Here is a 19,501-nt window from a genome sequence, read left to right on the forward strand (position 1 = left end):
ATTTACGAAACATTTTTTTTTATTTTTTTTTTCAACGTTTTTTTTTATTTATTTTTGGGACAGAGAGAGGCAGAGCATGAAGAGGGGAGGGGCAGAGAGAGAGGGAGACACAGAATCGGAAACAGGCTCCAGGCTCCGAGCCATCAGCCCAGAGCCTGACGCGGGGCTCGAACTCACGGACCGCGAGATCGTGACCTGGCTGAAATCGGACGCTTAACCGACTGCGCCACCCAGGCGCCCCCGAAACATTTTAATATTGATAGTGAACACAATCATAACCTTAAGATTAATCATAGATATTCTCAGAGTGGTTAGATATGTTTATAGGTGCTTCTATCATGTTTTCGTCCATATCCATAAACATGTTGTCCTAATATTCAGAGCATTATATTTTGTTGTTATAAAAGAAAGTGCCTGGGTGTTGGGAGTCAGGAAGATTGGCCTGGAGTCCAGGAAAGCAGCATACATCTATGTGGGAAACAGCAGAAACTCGTATGACTTTGAGAGCCCTCCATAAGCCCCCTCAGCCTCAATTTCTTTCGTCTGAAAACTTGTGTTCATGGCTTGTAGAGTGTAGTGCCTGGAAAGTAAGGATATTTGATAAATTTTAGATTATCCCAGCCCCTTAACTCTGTCCACATCTTCCTTATCCCTGGCTCCTGAATCTTTCAACTTCTAACGGGCTTTTAGCATCCATGATGTAGAGCAAGAGTTGAAGTTTTCCAGTAAAGGGCCAAATAGTTCATCTCAGGCTTTGCAGGCCATACTATTCATCTGTGCCCATGTGGCCTGAAAACAGCCATAGACAATACCTAAATGAATGAACTTGGTTAGATGCCTGTAGAGCTTTACTTATAGGCTCTGAAATTTGAATTTCATATAATTTTTACATGTCATATAGTATTGTTCCTCTTGTGATTTTTTTTTCAACTGCTTAAAAATGGAAAATTCACGCTTAGCTCTTAGGTCATAAAAAAGCAGGCAAAAAGCGGGTGTTAGCACCGGCTGAGTTTGCTGACTCTGATGTAGAGAATGTCCATAAGCCATATAATGAGTCCATAGGGAACAGCTTTATGTGGCAGTATTCTCAGTGGCTAAGAACATATGCTTTGAAAAGAAAGATCTAGATTTGGATTCTGGTTTTGCCACTTAGTTTTACCTTAGGTAAGTTACTTTACCTTCTATCTCCACGCCTGTTGGCTTACCTGTAAAATTGTGACATTTTATGAAGTTTAAATGAGATAATATATATAAAAAAAATGAGATTTCCATGAACGGAAGCTATAAATGTCTACAGGCTTCCTCTTTCATTGGCTCCTTTTGCATTTTATCTTGATCTGCTAATCAAAACCCCATGAGCAAGGATAAGGCATTTCCCATGAACTGCAAAGGATCTTGTTTTATTCCAAGAAATTACTGTGGAAACCTGTCTCATTCATAAATTTGTCTTGAATTTTCCCTGTGGCCACAACCAGAGCCTTGAGGTGAGATACCTGGGGACTGACCCTCTTCTCCCCTTAACTGTAAAAACATCACAGAGGGGCATTCGGAGCCTCTCAGGATCATGAATTAAGTCGAGATAGATTGCCAGCTGCTAGAGAAAAAATGGCCAGTGAACAGGATCTTTAGCACTGTTTTGCTTTTGAACAGCCATCCCTTTCTTCTATGCCCCTAAAAGAAATATGTGTGCTGATAACAGAGCAGAGCATATAAGCCAGCACTTTGGAACCAAGCACAGTTGGATCACAGGTTTAGGCCACATCCAAATCAGGGGCCTAGAGCCAATGCATGCCAAAAGCTTAACCCTCTTGGATCCCCTCACACATTTCTGAATCTCCCATGTAAAGCACAGGTGATGTGACAATCAGCCAATCGCCACACCAATGGGAAGAGTCAGAAGAGCAGGCTTGACCACAACCAGCCGCCAGGGCTGAGGCCACAGTCGTGGTTGAGATGCGCCAGAAAGAGGAAGGGTGGGGCTTGTTAATGAATCCTGCCCCTTCTTGGTAGAATGTGGACTTTCTCCTGCCTCTAAGTTATGCAAGCCCAAGACATCTTCAAAACAAAATCAACATAATGAGGACCACCTGGAGAGAAGTTTCTACAGAAGTGCAGCTGTAGTCCCTGTGTGTGTCTGTGCGTGAGAGACCGGGTCTTTACTGGGGCCTGCCCGGCCTGTTTGCTTCTGGAGATGAAAGGATGCTGGTCTGTGTAGCCGAAGGTTGGAAAGGCCAGGTGGAGGGTGGGCTGAGATTGGGAGATACAGGGAGGAAGAAGGCGCCTCTCCTAACCTGGAGGCTCTACCGCTGTGGGTCTAAGGCAGGACTTCATAGAAGAACCAACGTGGGTAGCTCTGAGCTGAGTGCTTCTTGACTTTAACTTTCTCCAGCTGCTGTGCATTTTGTGGGCAGGCCCTGAAGCAATTTTATCCTTGACAGTGGTCTCTGGTGCTGGGTTTCAGCATTTTCTGAGTTTCTTCTATCCCCTTCCCCCTAATCATGATCTTCTGACGGAATGCCCACTCTACGTTGTTTGCTTGTTCACTATGATTTCCTCTCCTGTCCAGAGTGAGCTCCTCAAGGGTCAGGGTAATCTGTCACAATTCTGTATTCCCTCACCCCAGAGCCCCTCGCGGGGAGGTGCAGATGGAAAAGGCTGAAAGCAACAGCTGCAAACCATATTTTATTTCATCTCCTCTTCCTGGTCCCAGCGGCTGGGCTCGTGCCAACCCTATGTGACTCACTGCCTAGAACTTCTTCACCTAAATCTCAATGTGGCTCCTGAAGCCAGATTAGACTAGCTGGCATCGCCCACCCTGCATGGATTTCACCCCTTTGGGAACCAGCCTCTTCTTACAAAGAATCTGACTCTTCCCAGGGTTCATTTCTTAAGCACCGAGGGCTTCTTCCCCTGCCTTATTCCCTTTCTTAGACACCCACACAGATTCCCAATCTTATTGTCTCCTCCTCCTGGGAGGAAGCTGGAGCTGTGCATTGACCTTCACTGTCAGATGGCTTATGAACTACCAGTGGGGGCTGCAGCCGGGAGGGGTGGGGGGGTGGATTTTTGTCTTTTCTCTGATTTCACCAGAATACAGTACACTGTTGTAGACAGACCACTTTGGAAGTCAGAGACAGTTTTGAGCTACTCAAATTTGTGTTCAAATCATGGCTTTACTGCTCACTACTATTTGCCTTGGACAAGTGGCTGGTCTCTTCATTTGCAAAATGAGGAGGATGATCCCAACGTTTGAGGGTTGCCCTGAAAATTAATGGATAATATTAACTGCCTAGCACATGTCTGTTATTTTAAAATTGCCTATCCCTTTGTATGCATACAGAATTGGTGTGTGCTAATTTGTAAGTGTATTCCTCCAAGAATAATGATTTAGGCGTTGCTAGGTTTCAGCAAATATTTGGGAAGTTGTTTTTTTTTTTCCCTGATAACAATAGAAATAAATGTGAAATTATTTCTTAAGGGAAGTTTTAAGTGAATCGATTTTATTTTTTTATTTTTTATTTTTAAAATTTTTTTTTTGATGTTTTATTTATTTTTGAGACAGTGAGAGACAGAGCATGAACAGGGGAGGGTCAGAGAGAGGGAGACACAGAATCTGAAACAGGCTCCAGGCTCTGAGCTGTCAGCACAGAGCCCGACGCGGGGCTCGAACTCACGGACCGTGAGATCATGACCTGAGCCGAAGTCGGCCGCTTAACCGACTGAGCCACCCAGGCGCCCCAAGTGAATCGATTTTAAATGAAATTTGAAGAATAAGGAAAAAAGCACAAGAAAATTAATACACATCATTTGAGATGATCATCGTGACCATTTTATCATGTAATGAAATTTTTATTTTTAAATTGTTTTGAATTTTATTTTAAAAATTTGTTTTTAAATTTTCATTTTATGTAAGATCATGCTATACAAACGGTTTTTACTTTATACTCTCTTGCAAATTTATTGCCGTGAATCCAATTGTTTTCCAATCATATTTTTTTAAACAATTTTATGTTTATTTCTTAGAGTGTGCAAGTGGGGGAGAGGGGCAAAGGGGGGTGGAGAGGGAGAGAAAGAGAGAAAATCCAGGCTCCAGACTCAGTATGGAGCCCAACTTAAGACTCAATCCCACGACCCTGGGATCATGACCTGAGTCAAAATCAAGCCTCAGACATTCGACCAACTGAGCCTCCCAGGAACCCCTCCAATCATAGGATTGTTAATGGTTGTAGAATACTTGGCTGCTTGACTATATATACCCTGATTTACTTAAGAAATCCCCTGTTGTTGAAATTTTTAGTTGTTTCTAGTTTTTCACTGTGATAAACTGTAGCTGTGCTTGGTATTTCCTGTTTCAGGAAAAGATGAAAGGCAAGAACAAGCTTGTGCCTCGCTTGCTGGGCATCACTAAGGACTCGGTGATGCGCGTGGATGAGAAGACCAAGGAGGTGCTACAGGAGTGGCCGCTCACCACTGTCAAGCGCTGGGCAGCCTCACCCAAGAGCTTCACGCTGGTACAGACTGGCAACAGGGAGGACTAACATGGCCTTGGGTGGTTCTGTGGGGCAGAAGAGGGGATGCAAGCCCCTTGAGTTTCTCAGGGAGCAGTGTGGAGAGAGACAGAGGTGGAAATTCAGAGACAGCAGGGACTGGTCCAGTCTTCTAGGTTCCTGATGTTGTGTCTAAGCATGCCCTAAAAGGAAACTTTCTAATGCTCAGAGGCTGATCCAAGGTTCCCTCTTTATCTAGTTGTTTTGGAAGTTCCTGAGCATTGTGACATCTCACTGAGGTGTGTTTTCCCAACCTGCCTAGAAACAGCATGCTGTATAGTGGCAATGGCATAGACTTTGGGGTAGTATTCAAAAGCAGCTGGTCATTTCCCAGTTCTGTACCCTCGCCCGAGTCGCCTGTCCACTCTGAGACTTAATGTCATTAGCTTTAACATGGGGATCATAATACGTGTTTGACAGAGTTGCTAAGATCAAACAAGATGATGATGATAAAATTCTCAGTGTGAAATATGTGGAAAGTAGGGAGAATGTAGTTGTCCCAGGCCTTCAGACCTTAATAGTTGTTAGCAGAGTATAGTTGTGTTGTTACCTTAACTATTGCTACATTGACATGTGAGAATTGATAGGGCTGTTATTTTGTAGGGCCAGTTGAGTAATAAGAGACATCAGTGTTGAAATTTGTCCATCTCCTTAGCGCTCCTGAAGTGTACTATCCTCTAGCTCTAGTGAAATATCAGCTTGAAATATCAGCTTGTATCTAGGTAAGATCTCACAATAGGCCATCAAAAAAAAAAAAAAAAAAGGTATAAGGAAGGGGTTTTACAGGGAGTCTTTAGTTATCTAGTTTGATCAGTGGTTCATAGACTCTTGCCACTTGGAAGGAATCTTCAGAAAATATACCTTCTTCTATCCTGTAGTCAGTAACAGCTGTTGGTACATGGCCTTTACAAAGGAGTATTCCTACTTAGAGAACTGTATCCTTGTCTTATGTGACAGGAAGTTGTGAATAACTTGTGAAACAGAAAAATCAAGAAATCTATATAACCATGTTATTTATAAGAAACTGCTGAAGGGGTTCAAGGTAGTTGCCTGTGGGAATGGGAGGGGTGGAGAGTAAAGATGGGAATGGCTAGGGCAGGGGCCCACTGTGTTTTATTATATACCTTTTAGTGCTATTGGTCCTTTAAAACTAGGTCCAATTCCCACTTTGTTGAAAACAAAAAGTTACTTTGAAGATAATAGTGATGAGTTGCAGTAACTACCTCAAGCACAAGAGAGAAAGAATATCATCAATGCCATTTATTAAAGTTGAATTAAAGTTTGTCACATGTGATATTTCTTTCCACTCTGAGCCTTAATTTAACTTCCAAATGTTGGAGATTCTCCTGTTGTCTTCCTGTTAATGATTTTTAGTTTGATTCTGTTTTGGTTGAAGGACATACTTTGTATAATGTCAAGTCTTAGAATTTTAAGATTTGTTTTCCATCCCAGGATATGGTCCTTCTAGGAGATGTTCCCTGAGTACTTGACAGGAGTGTTCTGTAAATGTCAGTTAAACCTTGTTAGTTGATGGTGTTGTTCCAGTCTTCGGTATCCCAATAAGAATTACAGATTTTTCTATTTCTTTTTTCATCTTTATCACTTTTTACTTCATGCGTTTTGAAGCTCTCTTGGTGCCTGCACATTTAAGATCCCTCTGTCATGTTCATGGAGAGATTGTTTTATCATTATATTCTTCTGTTCCTATACATTTTTTGCTCTGAAGTCTGCTTTGTCTTGATAGAGCCATTCATGCTTTTTAAAATTAATGTTTGCATGATATATTGTTTCATCCTTTTACTTTCAACCTACCTATATTGTATATGAGATAAGTTTTTTGTAGAGTGCATAAAGTTGGATTGTGCTTTCTTTTAATCCACTTTGTCAATCTATTTTAATTGGCCTATTTAAACCATTTTTATTTCAGTCTAGTTATTGGTATGTTAGGGCTTAACGCTACCATTTTATAGTACTTTTCTCTTTATGCTCCCTCTGCTTATTTTTCCTCTGTTTTCCTTCTTTTAGGTTACATAAACATTTTTTAGAGCTCCATTTTTATTTCTTAATAATGTTTCAAACCTGTATCTTTGCTTAGTGTTCTTAGTGATCTAGATATTACCATATACATAAGAAAATCAAAGCCTACAGGTGTGGATACTTACACTTTAGGAAAAGTCTAGAAACTTTACTTCTATTTTGGTCTCTTTACACTCTTCACTTTTTGAATATCACTCTTCAAAGAAATACTTCTGTATCCATTGAACACCACGTGAGATGGTATTAGACCTTCACTTCAACCATAGAATACAATTAAAGAAAACTCATGAGGTGAAGGAGAGGTTACTACATTTACTTCTATTTTTATCTATCCCACTGTTGTTTTCTTTTGAAACTTCCCAGCCTTCTTCTGTTACCAGTTTCTTTGTTTGAAGACCTTCCTTTAGTCATTTTTTAAAGATAAGTAGATTTACTCACAACAGATTCTCTTACTTTTCCTTCATCTGAGAATGTCCTTTTTTCCCTTTGATTCGTAAAGGATAATTTTGACAGGTATAGTATTTAATATTGACAGTTCTTTTAGCCCTTGAAAAATGTGCTGCTTCTTTTTGGCCTCCTTGCTTTCAGAGTAGAAGTGGTCATTCAAGTTGGTGTTCATTAGTAGATAATGTGTCCCTTCCTTAAGTTGTTGGTATGGATTTATTAGGAGTTGTTCTATTTGGATTGTGATCAGCTTCTTGAGTTTGTAGCTGTATCTCTTTAATTTGGGAAATTTTTCAGCCATTATTTCTTTTAATACTTTTTTTTGTCCCACATTCTCTCACTGTGGGATTCTGATGATATGAGTGTTACTTCTTTTGTTTTTGCCCTCCCAGATCCCTGAAGGTCTGGTTTGTAAGTTGTTTGTTTGTTTGTTTGTTTGTTGGCTTTTGTTTAGTCTCTATTCTTTTTACTGTTCAAACTGACTAAATTTTATTAATCTTTTTGTCAAGTTTACTGACTATATGCTCTGTCATCTCCACAGTGTTTACCTTCTCACGTGAGTTTTTCTGTTTTGGTTATTGCATTTTTTCACTTTCATAATTTTTATATGGTTCTTCTCACTTGTTTCTTTCTTGAGACCTCCTTTTTGTATCAGGAGAATTTGTACTTGATCATCGAAACATTTTTTATGACGGTTGCTTTAAAATCTTTATCAGATAATTTTAATATCTGATTCAGCTCAGTATTGGCATCCATTGATGATCTTTTCTTACTCATATCATAGTTGCTTTGGTTCTTGATATGAGTAGTGATTTTTTTTAATTATAGCTGGACATGTTGGTTATTAAGTTAGACTCTTCATCTTCATTTTTGTTGTATCTGACAATCACCTTGTTTAGATTTAGTATGTAGTGTTGTGGCCTCCTTTTGTGGGCTTTGCTTACAATGACAGCTTATTTTCTGAGCCCTGGCAGTGCTATTCTGGATTGCTTTGTTGTGACGCTACTGGGGTTCCTGCTCAAACCCTGATGGTGCTGTTTGGGAAAGTACTTCCTTGGAGCACCCGCTGTTGCTGTGTGGCCTTTGTTGGGGTAGGCAGAAGCCACAGGCCTGTCTCTGTGTCTCCCAGTGGGTGGAGGGCAGGAAGACAGAAGGCCTCACTGTGACTGCTGCTGCAAAAGGGCCAGACCACCTGCCTGTCTGGGTCGTGGAGCAGGGACTGGGATGCTGGGCTTCTCCTGCTCAGCAGCTGCTGAACACCAGCCCAGGTTTTGAAGCTGGGTTGAGACTCTCAGATAGATCTCTTTTGGGCTTTTCCTCTCCTGGTCCTTTGGCGGGAAAGAACAGATTTTTGAAATCCTGCCTGTTGGAGGTTCTGGGTTTCAGGCACCCATCCTTGAGGCTAATAGATTATAAAAGAAAGCCCAAGAACTCCCCAGACAGTGGTTTCTCAAGTACTGTGGTTTCTAGCCAGTCTACCTTTCCAGCTTTCAGAGCCCTTTTACTACTTGTTGAACAAATTATAGGGTGTTCATTTGTGTTTAGAAGCAAAGAGAAAGGAAAAGCGAGTCTATGTCATCTTGCTCCCAGACTGGACCTGTTTACCTTTAAAACTGCGGAAATATAACATAGTTCTATTTCTTCTAATGCTGTCTTTTCAGGATTTTGGGGAGTATCAAGAAAGCTACTATTCAGTACAAACCACTGAGGGAGAGCAAATATCCCAGCTGATTGCAGGCTACATCGACATCATCCTCAAAAAGGTATTTCATACTGATGCACGTTGGAAAAGCTGCTGTTTTAGAACACTGAATGATGTTGCTCCCTGGGTGGGGAGAGTGGAACCTAATTTGAATTACTTGATTCACGAATTTAATATTAGTGTTCAGATCACTTGAGTGTGCAGTCCTTCGTCTCAAGATCCTACGAGAACTTGCATTTTAGGGGCAGTTCATATTTATGTTATTACTGCCAGGTAGTGAATAGTAGTGCCTCACTTAGCTGTTGAATGAGACTAGCTAACCCCTCAGCAGCTTCCTCTCTAGGTAGTTAGGTTATGCCTTCTAGCCTCTTTAGAAACCCAGGTTGAGGGGCGCCTGGGTGACTCAGTCGGTTGAGTGACCGACTTCGGCTCAGGTCATGATCTCACAGTGTGTGAGTTCGAGCCCAGCGTCAGGCTCTGTGCTGACAGCTCGGAGCCTGGAGCCTGCTTCTGATTCTGGGTCTCCCTCTCTCTCTGCCCCTCCCCCTCTCATGCTCTGTCTCTCTCTGTCTCAGAAATAAATAAACATAAAAAAAAAATTAAAAAAAAAAAAAAAAAGAAACCCAGGTTGAGCGTCTGAAAATGTTCTTGGTGTTTTTCCTGAAAATTTTTTTTACCAATTTTAACGGGGTTATATGCCATAGTGGCATGCTATGATTGACCACAACTTCAAGATACAGCCCACTGAGATAACCAAGTTCTACCAGAACGTCAGTATATCTACTAGAACATCTCTATATTACGTTAAATAATGTATTTTGTATCGCTTTTGTTTTTGTTCACCTATCCCTTCGTCCAATAAAGGAATTTTGGGTAAACCTCAATATTGTTGCTTGTGTGTAGCTCCTTCTAAAAGGTATCTTCAGAGGTTCTGGTGTCAAAACCTGCTGACTTTGTGGGTTCTTGTTCTTGTTTTTGGTCTCGTTCTACCTCAGAAACAAAGCAAAGATAGATTTGGATTAGAGGGGGATGAGGAGTCGACTATGCTGGAAGAGTCTGTTTCCCCGAAGAAGTAAGTATTATTAAGAATGCTGGAGAACCCCCTTCTCCCTAAATGGGCAGGTTTCTTCGTGCCACCTCGGGGCTCAGTTACCATGAAGTCCGAAACATGGCGGAGATGACAGTGGATGAAATAGAGGAGTCTTCTGGAATTGTGGTCCCCAGACCATCATTTTCAGTGTTGAGTATGTCTTGTGGGAGGAGGCGGCTATGGATTTCAGGGAGACACTGAGCAAGATGTGGTCTTTAACTCCCATCTTTGGACACAGTGAGTATTCGTGAATCCTGTTCTGCAATAGCTCAGTGAAATCTGATAACCTGCGTCATTTTCATCAAAGGCTGGAGAGTGGGCCTCTGTTTAGTTCTGTGCCTGTGGGGCAGGGGTCTAGCCGATGGAGGAGTTACTGTTTATAGAACTCTTACTACGTGCCACGTGTGTCATGAGGCAGCACAAATGGTTAAAAACATGGACTCTGGAGCCAGATTTAAGTGGGTTCCAATCTCAGGTCTCTTTTTTTCATGTGTGGCCTTGGGGACATTACAAATTTCTTCTGCCCCTTCATCTCAACTGTAAAATGAGAATAAGGATAGTACCACCTTGTAAGTCTTATTTGGATGATTCAGTTGTTAATAAAGCATGTAAAATGATGCCTGGCACATCATAAATATTTCCTGCTCTTATCATCATTTTCAATTCAGAATAGTCTCAATTTAACTTCATTTTATAGGTGAAGAACCTGAGATGTATTAAAATTAAATAACATCTAATTAGTGATACTTTGGGGAAGTCTGAGCACTTGCTCCTGTTACATTATGTAGAGCATTATAATAATAAGCCTTCTTGTCTACACTCTGTGTATCTAGCATGCTGTCTCCTTTGATCCCAATAACAACCCCCCGATGTAAGAGGTAGACCAGATATCATTGCCAGTTCATGACTGAAGAAACCAAAGCTTGCAGAAGTTACTTGAGATGCATACATGTGGCAGAGTCAGGAGTCAGTTCGGATCTTGTGATGTTTCTTCTAGGACACTGCCAGAAAGTTCTAGCATATTCAAGCATATCGAACTTGCTAAGTCATAATAATTGCATCTCTAACATTTCCACACTCCGTCACTTTATCCCAATTTGCTTCATAATTACCTTGAAGGTGATTTTCCTTGTGTCCCCTATTTTAGTACACAGTTTGGAACCAAACGTGATGTGATGCATTTCACATACTTGCTGCCCTCTTGAAGAACATCTTAAGTCCTTGGAATTACTAATGACTATAGATGGAAATCAGTAAGCTAGTGCTTTTTGCCAGGGTGAGTTGTTCCCTCAGAGGGCTGTGCTGCACTTGGACTTCTAAGAGCAGCTGAGTAACTGTATGAGCCTAGAGCACTGGGGCCTCTTCTGCCTGGGATTCCTGTAGCCCCTTCCCACTGCCTAGGGCATCACGGTGAGATTTGGTCACAGCAAAGAGGAGGAATGGTCCAGAGTGGCCCCCATCAGAAGAACTTCCACTTTTCCCTGCATCAGACATCAGCTGAGATCACAGACTGCAGATGACTTCCTACTGGAACCCCTATATCTACCCCCCTTGGTGCCAACCCTTCCACTGTTCCTCCATGGATGCCTGCTGTCTGATATCCTAGCATGGCTCATGAATTTTGCCCTGAACAATAAGGAATGATCGGTGATGGTGGGAAAACCCTAGAACAGAGGCCTGACTTCTCAGTGCAGCTGCTCACCCAATCTGCCCCCTACCCCCCCCCCCCCCCCACACACACACTCCCCCAGACTCTCCTTTGCGGGTGTGCCCTCTGGGGAGCTGTGGCAGATATACCACCTTCATATGATCAAAGTCCTTTACTTCTCATTCTAAGTAAATAGCAACAAGTAAAAAGTTAATTTTTTTTTAACTAGATATCCTAGGAATCTTCCCAGACTTTAGGTGAAGTCCTCTGGAGGAGGTGCCAAAGTCTGTCATATCATCAGGGCTCCAAAGGTGTTTAAACACCTTCTGTGGTCAGTGGCCTTGGACCTGGGGAAGGAGAGATAAGCTGTGGGAGATTTTCTTTTAGTTCCTTTCTACACTTCCCCCTTCAACCAAGAAGACTAAATGACCTGTGTCTCCAGTGCTTAGAATAGAACCTGGCCCATGGTAGATATTTGTTGAATGAATGCTCTTTCAGGTAGGATTTACCAACTAATAGATCACTGTATCCTAAACTTTTTCTTAGACCTGGAACATCGTTGTTAGAGGAATATCTGTGTGTTGGTTTGGGCAGCCGGGGAGGGGAGCAGGGAGGGGCATGGAATTCTTTAAGAAGGACTAGTTGCATTATATCATGAATCCGTTGGGAATGGTTCTTTATAGTAATAATTATAAAAAGATGCAGGGTTCAGGGAGTCTGGGTGGCTCAGTGGGTTAAGCGTCTGTCTCTTGGTTTCAGCTCAGGTGATGATGTCACGGTTTGTGACTTCGAGCTCCACATCAGGCTCCATGCTGATGGTGTAGAGCCTGCCTGGGAATATCATATTCTCTCTCTCTCTCTCTCTCTCTCTCTCTCTCTCTCTCTCTCTCTTCTTCCCCTCCTGCCCACTCTCAAAATAAATAAATAAACTTAAAAAAAAAAAAAAAAAAGATTCCGGGTTCTTCAGGGTATTTGAGTATCACTTCATTCACAGTCCTGTCTGTGCATGTCTCTTTTGAATTGACCTCCACAGCGTAACGCAGCAAACTGCTGTGGCACTTATGCTATCTTATCATTACACTCCCTGCGAGCGGCCACCTCCCAGTGACCAGACCCTTGTCCCCTGCAGGTCTACCATCTTGCAGCAGCAGTTCAATCGGACTGGAAAGGTGGAACACAGCTCCGTGGCACTGCCCGCCGTGATGCGCTCAGGCTCCAGTGGGCCCGAGACCTTCAACGTCGGCAGCATGCCCTCCCCGCAACAGCAGGTCATGGTTGGGCAGATGCACCGAGGCCACATGCCCCCGCTGGTGAGACTTCCCCCACGCTTGCCCTGCGCGTCAGTGCGCCACCTCTGATGTGCGGGGGCGGGGGGGGACACCAGCCCTGGCGATAGCTTGTGTGTGTCATCGTGTTCTCACTAACTCCCATCTGAGCCATGGCTCTTCAGCTGTGCCGTCCTGACGCCTGACTCCCTGGTGCTCCTGTTAAACCAGACGCTTCGGGGCACCTGGGGGGGCTCAGTCAGTGAAGCGTCCAACTCTTGATTTCAGCTCAGGTCATGATGTCATGGTTCGTGAGATGGACTGGCATGGGGCTGTGCACTGATGGCCTGGAGCCTGCTTGGGATTCTCTCTCTCTCTCTCTCTCTCTCTCTCTCTCTCAAATAAATAGAAAGGAGGGAAGGAGGTGGGTTAGTAACTCCCCGATCACAGGTGTCCTCTGGGGCTGGAGAACAGCCATGACCTCTCCACATGACTGGTGATTCAGAGCTATAGAACCCTGGTTCCCTGCCTTCACAGTATCAAGCTGCTAACTAGCCCAGGTACCCCTTAGAAGGTCTTAGAAATAGACCAGGTCTGTAGTGATCCACACTTTGCCCTGAGTGAATTGTTGCTTCTTCTCCTGCTGCTGGTCTGGTCTGCCTTCTCAAGGAATCATGTGCTTCTGGGGAAGAACTTTTTAAGAGCTGAAAAGCCTATAAGCTCAGAAGAAATTTGACTCTGAAGAAGCACGTTGACTATGGGTTTTGGGTGGAATCTGTCCTTATTTACTAAGAATAGTTCTGTGTGTAACGTGTGTTTCCTATGTTTGAGATCTTTTGTCCTCAGTACTCAGAGTAGGGTAGCTTCCCTGCAAGAATTCTTTCTGGGCTTTTTGTCACCTAATTAAGCTCCACACGCTCCTGATCATAACCTCTCTATTGCAAACACCCATATCAAGCATTCTGTTGATACAATCAGCCCCTTGCCTGAAATGGGACGCGGTTGGGGTTGTTGAGACCCACCATGAGCCACTCTCTCTTGAGCCCAGAGTTCAGTTTGGCTTTGTTTTGTATAAAGGGTAGTGTCAGTTCCAGCAGCCAAGGTATGACTGCCCTGTGGTCATCTGCCTTTGCAGACCTCGGCCCAGCAGGCTCTCATGGGGACCATCAACACAAGCATGCACGCTGTCCAGCAGGCCCAGGATGACCTCAGCGAGCTGGATTCACTGCCACCCCTAGGCCAGGATATGGTAAGTATTATTCATGGTTGTCAGTTCTGTGTCTCTGCCCTGGCAAAAAAGCTGGGTGTTGCATTCTGTCTGCATTCACCTCCAATAAGGGGAAGTGGAAACCTAGGGTTTGTTTTTTTTGGTTTTTTGTTTTCACTATATTGAGGCTTTGTAGTGGGGTGGTACCCACAGGAAGAGAATCGTGGGGCCAAGAACTTGAACTCTGGAATCAAGTGATCTGGGCTCAAATCCCAGCTCCACTGCTAGTGTCTATGTGAATCCAGGCAACTAAGTCTCTCTAAGCCTCCGTTTTGTCATACATGCATGGGGTCCTTGTGAAGACGTGGTAATCCCGTCGTGGGTGGCATTCTTAGCACACTACCTAACACACCGAGCTCAACAAGTATTAGCTGTTAGGTCAGTGCTTCTCAGACGTTAGCCTGCATCAGTCACCTGGAAAGGCTTGTTAAAACACATTGTTGAGCTCCTTGTCTTTTTTTTCTCACTCAGTAGGTCTGGGGAAGGGCCTGAGGCTTTGCATTTGCAACAAGTCCTCAGGTGCTCTGCTGCTATCTGAGGACTGTGCTTCCAGAACCACTGCCTTAGTGTTCAGCTTTTCAGTAGGGCGGGGTAAATAGCTGCCTTTCTGTAGGTGCTGCTGCACGAAATTCTCTGGCCTGTCCCTACTCAAATGGTGGCCCGTGGACCAGTGCCATTGGCAGTACGTAAGATCTCTTGAGAGGTGTGGAATCTGGGGCCTTATCCCAACCCTCTGAATCAGGAAACTCATGTTAGTGGAGGTCCCAGCTGTTTGATTTGCACATGAAAGTTGCTGAAGGACTAGCACTGCCATTCTCTGCCCTGCTTTGCATATTCCAGTTATCTGTAGGAGCTTAAAGTTGGTTCAAACTTTAGCTTTGAGGCTAAAGGCTGAGGCCCAAATCAATCCATGTCATTGAGGGCGGGGCCTGCTTTTTCCATCTCCCCAGGTGGTTCTAATGGGCAGTCATGACTGAAAACCACCGAGTTAGGACTGACAGGGCCATCTTAGCCCAGAGCCAAGTGCAGTATTTAGCCTCACGTTGGCCAGCAAGCATAACTGCCTTCTAAGTCCTTCCTGCGCATTGTGTTTTCTCACTTGCATACTTGTATATCTGCAGGTGCAATTGTACTCAGTGTTTTGTCTCCCAAGTACCTGAAATCATTAAACATTTTGCAAGGGGAAACTCCAGAGTAAAAATACATAAGGCAGACACCCTGCCATATCCAGCACGATTGTGAGATAGTTTTAAAATATTTGGACTTGGGGCACCTGGGTGGTTCTGTCTCTTAAGCCTCTGACTTTGGTGCGGGTCATGATCTCACGGTTCGTGCTTTGGATCCTGTCTCCCTCGCTCTCTGCCCCTCCCATGCTGACACTCTCTCAAAACAACACAATTTTTTTTTAATATAAAATATTTGGACTTAACATTGTTGCTTTACCAATTTTTAAAGAACTAGTATACAAAAAAATATTAGTGCTAGACATATCCTAAATCTCGATGAATATTTTGGGAATGTTTTGGGAAGCAAGTCAGCATCTGATGTTACCACAGGGTCATCCTTATGAATGTAAATGATCATTTATTGGCTAACCCCAGAAATGCCAGGAAATAGAGAATTTGCTATTTATAGCTTCCAGTGAACATAAAGTCGAAGATCTGGAAAGGTTTTTAAAGACCATTGAATTCCTACAGTAGAAGAAACAGGAGGCACAGGACATAGATGCTATTTGCCCAAGGTCATGTCTCTTGTTAGTGTTAGAACTGGGTCTAGAATAGAGGTCTTAACCCACCCACCCCCAGGTCCTTCCAGGACAGGTTTTGCATCTACACCCCATTCATGTTGTTAATAAAAGACAAATTTTCTGCTGACAAAGAACACCCATGAGCTGAAATACCCTAAATCTCACCCTGCTCGCTAAAAGTGTAGGTGGAAATTATCAACAATTGTTCGTGCTGATATGCAATATTTTCACGAGACATTAATTATTCTTATTTTTTACTGAATTTACCTAAATAAAACCATGTAGAATTTTTCTAAGATCCTAAAAGCTAAAGAGAAAGCAGTGGAAGAAACCTGGAGAACTCCCATGCTATCCAGCATCAGTGAATGAGCAAGAGGCCTGTGAAGGGCATGGCTGACTTCAGGGCCTCTTTGGTGCTGGCCCAGTAACCAGAGTATAGACAAAATCTTGGTATTGTTTTATAGCGTGACCTCTCTGGTGTCCTGGGCAATCCCATGCCTGTAGTGACTGTGTCATGTACTTGTCTGCTTTTGCAGGCGTCCCGGGTATGGGTTCAGAATAAAGTCGATGAATCCAAACACGAAATCCACTCCCAGGTCGATGCGATCACAGCTGGAACAGCTTCAGTAGTTAACCTCACTGCCGGTAAGTCTCTGAGGGCTTTGTGATGTGTTGTGGTTTGCTTCTTAAAAAAAGGACTCTTCTTTGATTGAAACAACAGATTTTCATATAATGAGAGGCTGGTCTATTTTTAGGCACACTGAGTGCTTCAGGCAGTTTTTCCGCACTGACCCAGGAGAAAGGTGGGGAACATCTCATTCCTTTCCATAGATATCATGCATCCTTCGAAAAGCACTTACGTAGCTCTCCTCCTTATTCATCAGCATGATGGACGTGCCTCAAAGTGTACGGAGACTAGTGTCTCCCTTCTGGGGCTTACAGTCTAAAACTGGCTTTGGATGAATAGACCCATCACGTGTGCCTCCTTCTGTCTTGTGGCACAGCATGACTCCCACCTTGCGCTGTCAGGTGAGAGCCCAGAAATGTCTTGGCCTCATGATGCAGCATTTCAATGCTTCAGGAACAGAACTGACCGGCCTAAGCTGCTCACACGGACCTAACGGAAAGGGCCATGGGACGCCACGACATGGGGACTATGCCAGTGCTCGTGCTCAGTATTTCAGCTTAGGAGGCCTTGGGGCAAAAGATTTGGGAGGGGCAGCACCTCGGAGACAGGTAGCCATGTGTCTCCCTGTTTGCATCCAGCTTTGTGTCCGACTCCTGCACAGTGAGGGCTGATGCCATCGCCCATCTAGGCTCTCCTCACCCTTCACCACCCTCCCTTCTCTGTCCCAGGTGACCCTGCAGACACCGACTACACAGCAGTGGGATGTGCAATCACCACCATTTCTTCCAACCTGACGGAGATGTCCAAGGGCGTGAAGCTTTTGGCAGCCTTGATGGACGACGAAGTGGGCAGTGGGGAGGACTTGCTCAGAGCCGCGAGGACCCTCGCGGGGGCAGTGTCGGACTTGCTGAAAGCTGTGCAGCCTACTTCTGGAGAGGTGAGCTCCTGGGGCACACGGTCACCCAGGTTCTGGGTGGCAGGTGCCACCTTGAGTGCTACAGGGCTCTTGCTCCCTGAGCTGTTCCTTCCATCTTGATGGGGCATGTTACCAAACTGTGGGGCATAGAGTTGGTGAACTGGGTACGGAATCTGTAGTTCAACTTTTGGGATCGGTTGAGCTCTTAGTAGGAAATTTCCCTTTCCCCTCACCCCGGGGTACTTGATCAGATACAACTTCAGGAGCTAACACATATGGTCAATACACATTCAAAGGGGATAAAAATTTGTGTCCTAATTTCCATAAAGTGCCTATCACCTCCCTACCCACCGAACAAAACTCATTGATTGAACATTTCAAGTCTATCTACCTGTTGCTGGTTTATAAGACATCAGGCCCTTCCTTGCACAGATTGTACCAGGATATTTAGGTCTCCCATCTGGCGGACGGTCTGAGACTCTCTTGTAGGTGAGCCAATCCTGAGGGGTTAGCTGTCTGATGGCACTTTGGAGGAACCGCATTTTCTTTCCAACCAGTGTGTGCTCTTTGTTGTAGCCTCGACAGACAGTTTTGACTGCTGCTGGAAGCATCGGACAAGCCAGTGGGGATCTTCTGAGACAGATCGGAGAGAATGAGACTGATGAGCGATTCCAAGTAAGATATCTGCAACCCATAATTTTAGAAAGGAGTCTAAGCGATGGTCTAGACCCAAATGGGGAGAATGTGTGAAAAACCAGATCTTCAGTGGGCTGTCAAGAATAAGATTGAGATGGCTTACATTGGGGATGAGGTCACTGTTAATTTTTTTAAAGAAATTTTTAACTAAAAAACTCCTTTCACTTACGTATCCCGCATCATCACTGTAAAGCACTTACTTAGCTATTCTTGCTAGTCTGGATGCTGGGCGTTCATTAAACACAAAAGTGGAGGGAATAATGTCCTGAACTCCCTTGTGTCTACCATCCAACCTCTGTAATCATCGACTCATGGCCAGGCTTGTTTCATCTTCTGGGAGCGGTTTTTAAGTAAATGAGCCCAGAGACCCCATGGGAATGAGAGTGTGGACTCCCATACACTGCACTCACAGGTAGCTTTGGTGCCCCCGCTCTTTGTATCCAAAGGTGGGTCTGTTGTCTGTGTCATAGCCCAAACCAGCATGACGGGAAAGCCTTTTTTTTTTTTTTTTTTTTTTTTTTTTGTGACTCTTGTTCAATACCAAGGATATGTGCTGTTTGTCCTCTGGTGCACAGCTGTAGCCACTGTTGGCAGCTGGCTTGATGTGCTGCCAGCTCAGACTGGAGCTCAGCTTGTCTGCCTCTGTTTCCAGCCACCACAGATGAGGGGAGCTTCGGGCTACGATGAGCTGGGCTTCTCACATACTCGTGGGCACATGCCCTCCATGCCTTTCTCCTTCTCTGACGTCCTCATTTTGAGTAGTACATAACTCCATTCTACTGAAACCTAATGGTTCGAGCCCAGGTTCTCTGGAAGAGACCCTATTCCAAATCCCATGTCAGGTTTACTGTCAGGGAATTACACAGCATTCAGAGGAAAAAGATCATTCAGCTTTACAGTAGCGTTCAAGTTTCTTAATTCACGAGTGCCGATTCAGCTTGCCATTTCATCCGGAACTACCAAACTGCATCTATACAAGATGCATCAGTTACACTAAGACAGGGTTGTACATGTTGGGATACGTGGAACGTGTACCTGCATCCGTAGATGTAGCTGTCTACTACTTTGCACATCGTTGTGATGCTGGGACCATAGGACTCATTCATGTTCTATCTACAATGCAATAAGACAGCCAGTGCTTAAACACTGAAGTCATGCTGGAGGGTGAGACCCATAATGGGTGGTAGCAGTATTCTTGGAAGCCATTTCTAGGCTGGGATGGCCAGTAAGACTAACTTGAAAGAGAATTTACTCCAGACCACATAAATATATCCCACTAAATTCAAGCAAACACCCTATCCTGCCTTGGCCTTGGCTAAACCCCCCAACTGCGCTTGTCTTGGGCATTGATTGTTTTATTAGCACAGGTAATTCTTGGTAGGCAGGGACCTACTTAGGAATTGGGTAAGTATGAGATTCAGCTGTTGGTGTACTAGGCTTAATTATCTTGAGGTGGTCAACTTTCTTTCCTCAAAAATATTACTGCTTTCCCCAGAGTGTTTGGCAAGGTGGAG

The 19,501-nt window shown here is 44.0% G+C and overlaps 1 protein-coding gene across 5 annotated transcripts in view; it reads left to right on the plus strand.

Moving 5' to 3' along the window:
* Positions 1-19,501, plus strand: part of TLN2 (talin 2) — a 439,937-nt gene that overhangs the window by 272,681 nt on the left and 147,755 nt on the right. For all 5 annotated transcript variants that reach the window (XM_040492868.1, XM_040492871.1, XM_040492869.1 and 2 more), the window contains 8 exons: positions 4,356-4,511; positions 8,690-8,791; positions 9,726-9,802; positions 12,598-12,778; positions 13,869-13,982; positions 16,284-16,392; positions 17,104-17,312; positions 17,868-17,966. In XM_040492868.1, coding sequence (XP_040348802.1) covers positions 4,356-4,511; positions 8,690-8,791; positions 9,726-9,802; positions 12,598-12,778; positions 13,869-13,982; positions 16,284-16,392; positions 17,104-17,312; positions 17,868-17,966 — 1,047 coding nt within the window. The remainder of the gene's footprint in view (positions 1-4,355; positions 4,512-8,689; positions 8,792-9,725; positions 9,803-12,597; positions 12,779-13,868; positions 13,983-16,283; positions 16,393-17,103; positions 17,313-17,867; positions 17,967-19,501) is intronic.

This window comes from Herpailurus yagouaroundi, unplaced genomic scaffold (genome assembly GCF_014898765.1).
Source record: "Herpailurus yagouaroundi ecotype Mexico unplaced genomic scaffold, PumYag 184, whole genome shotgun sequence".
Classification (NCBI taxonomy): Eukaryota; Metazoa; Chordata; class Mammalia; order Carnivora; family Felidae; genus Herpailurus; species Herpailurus yagouaroundi.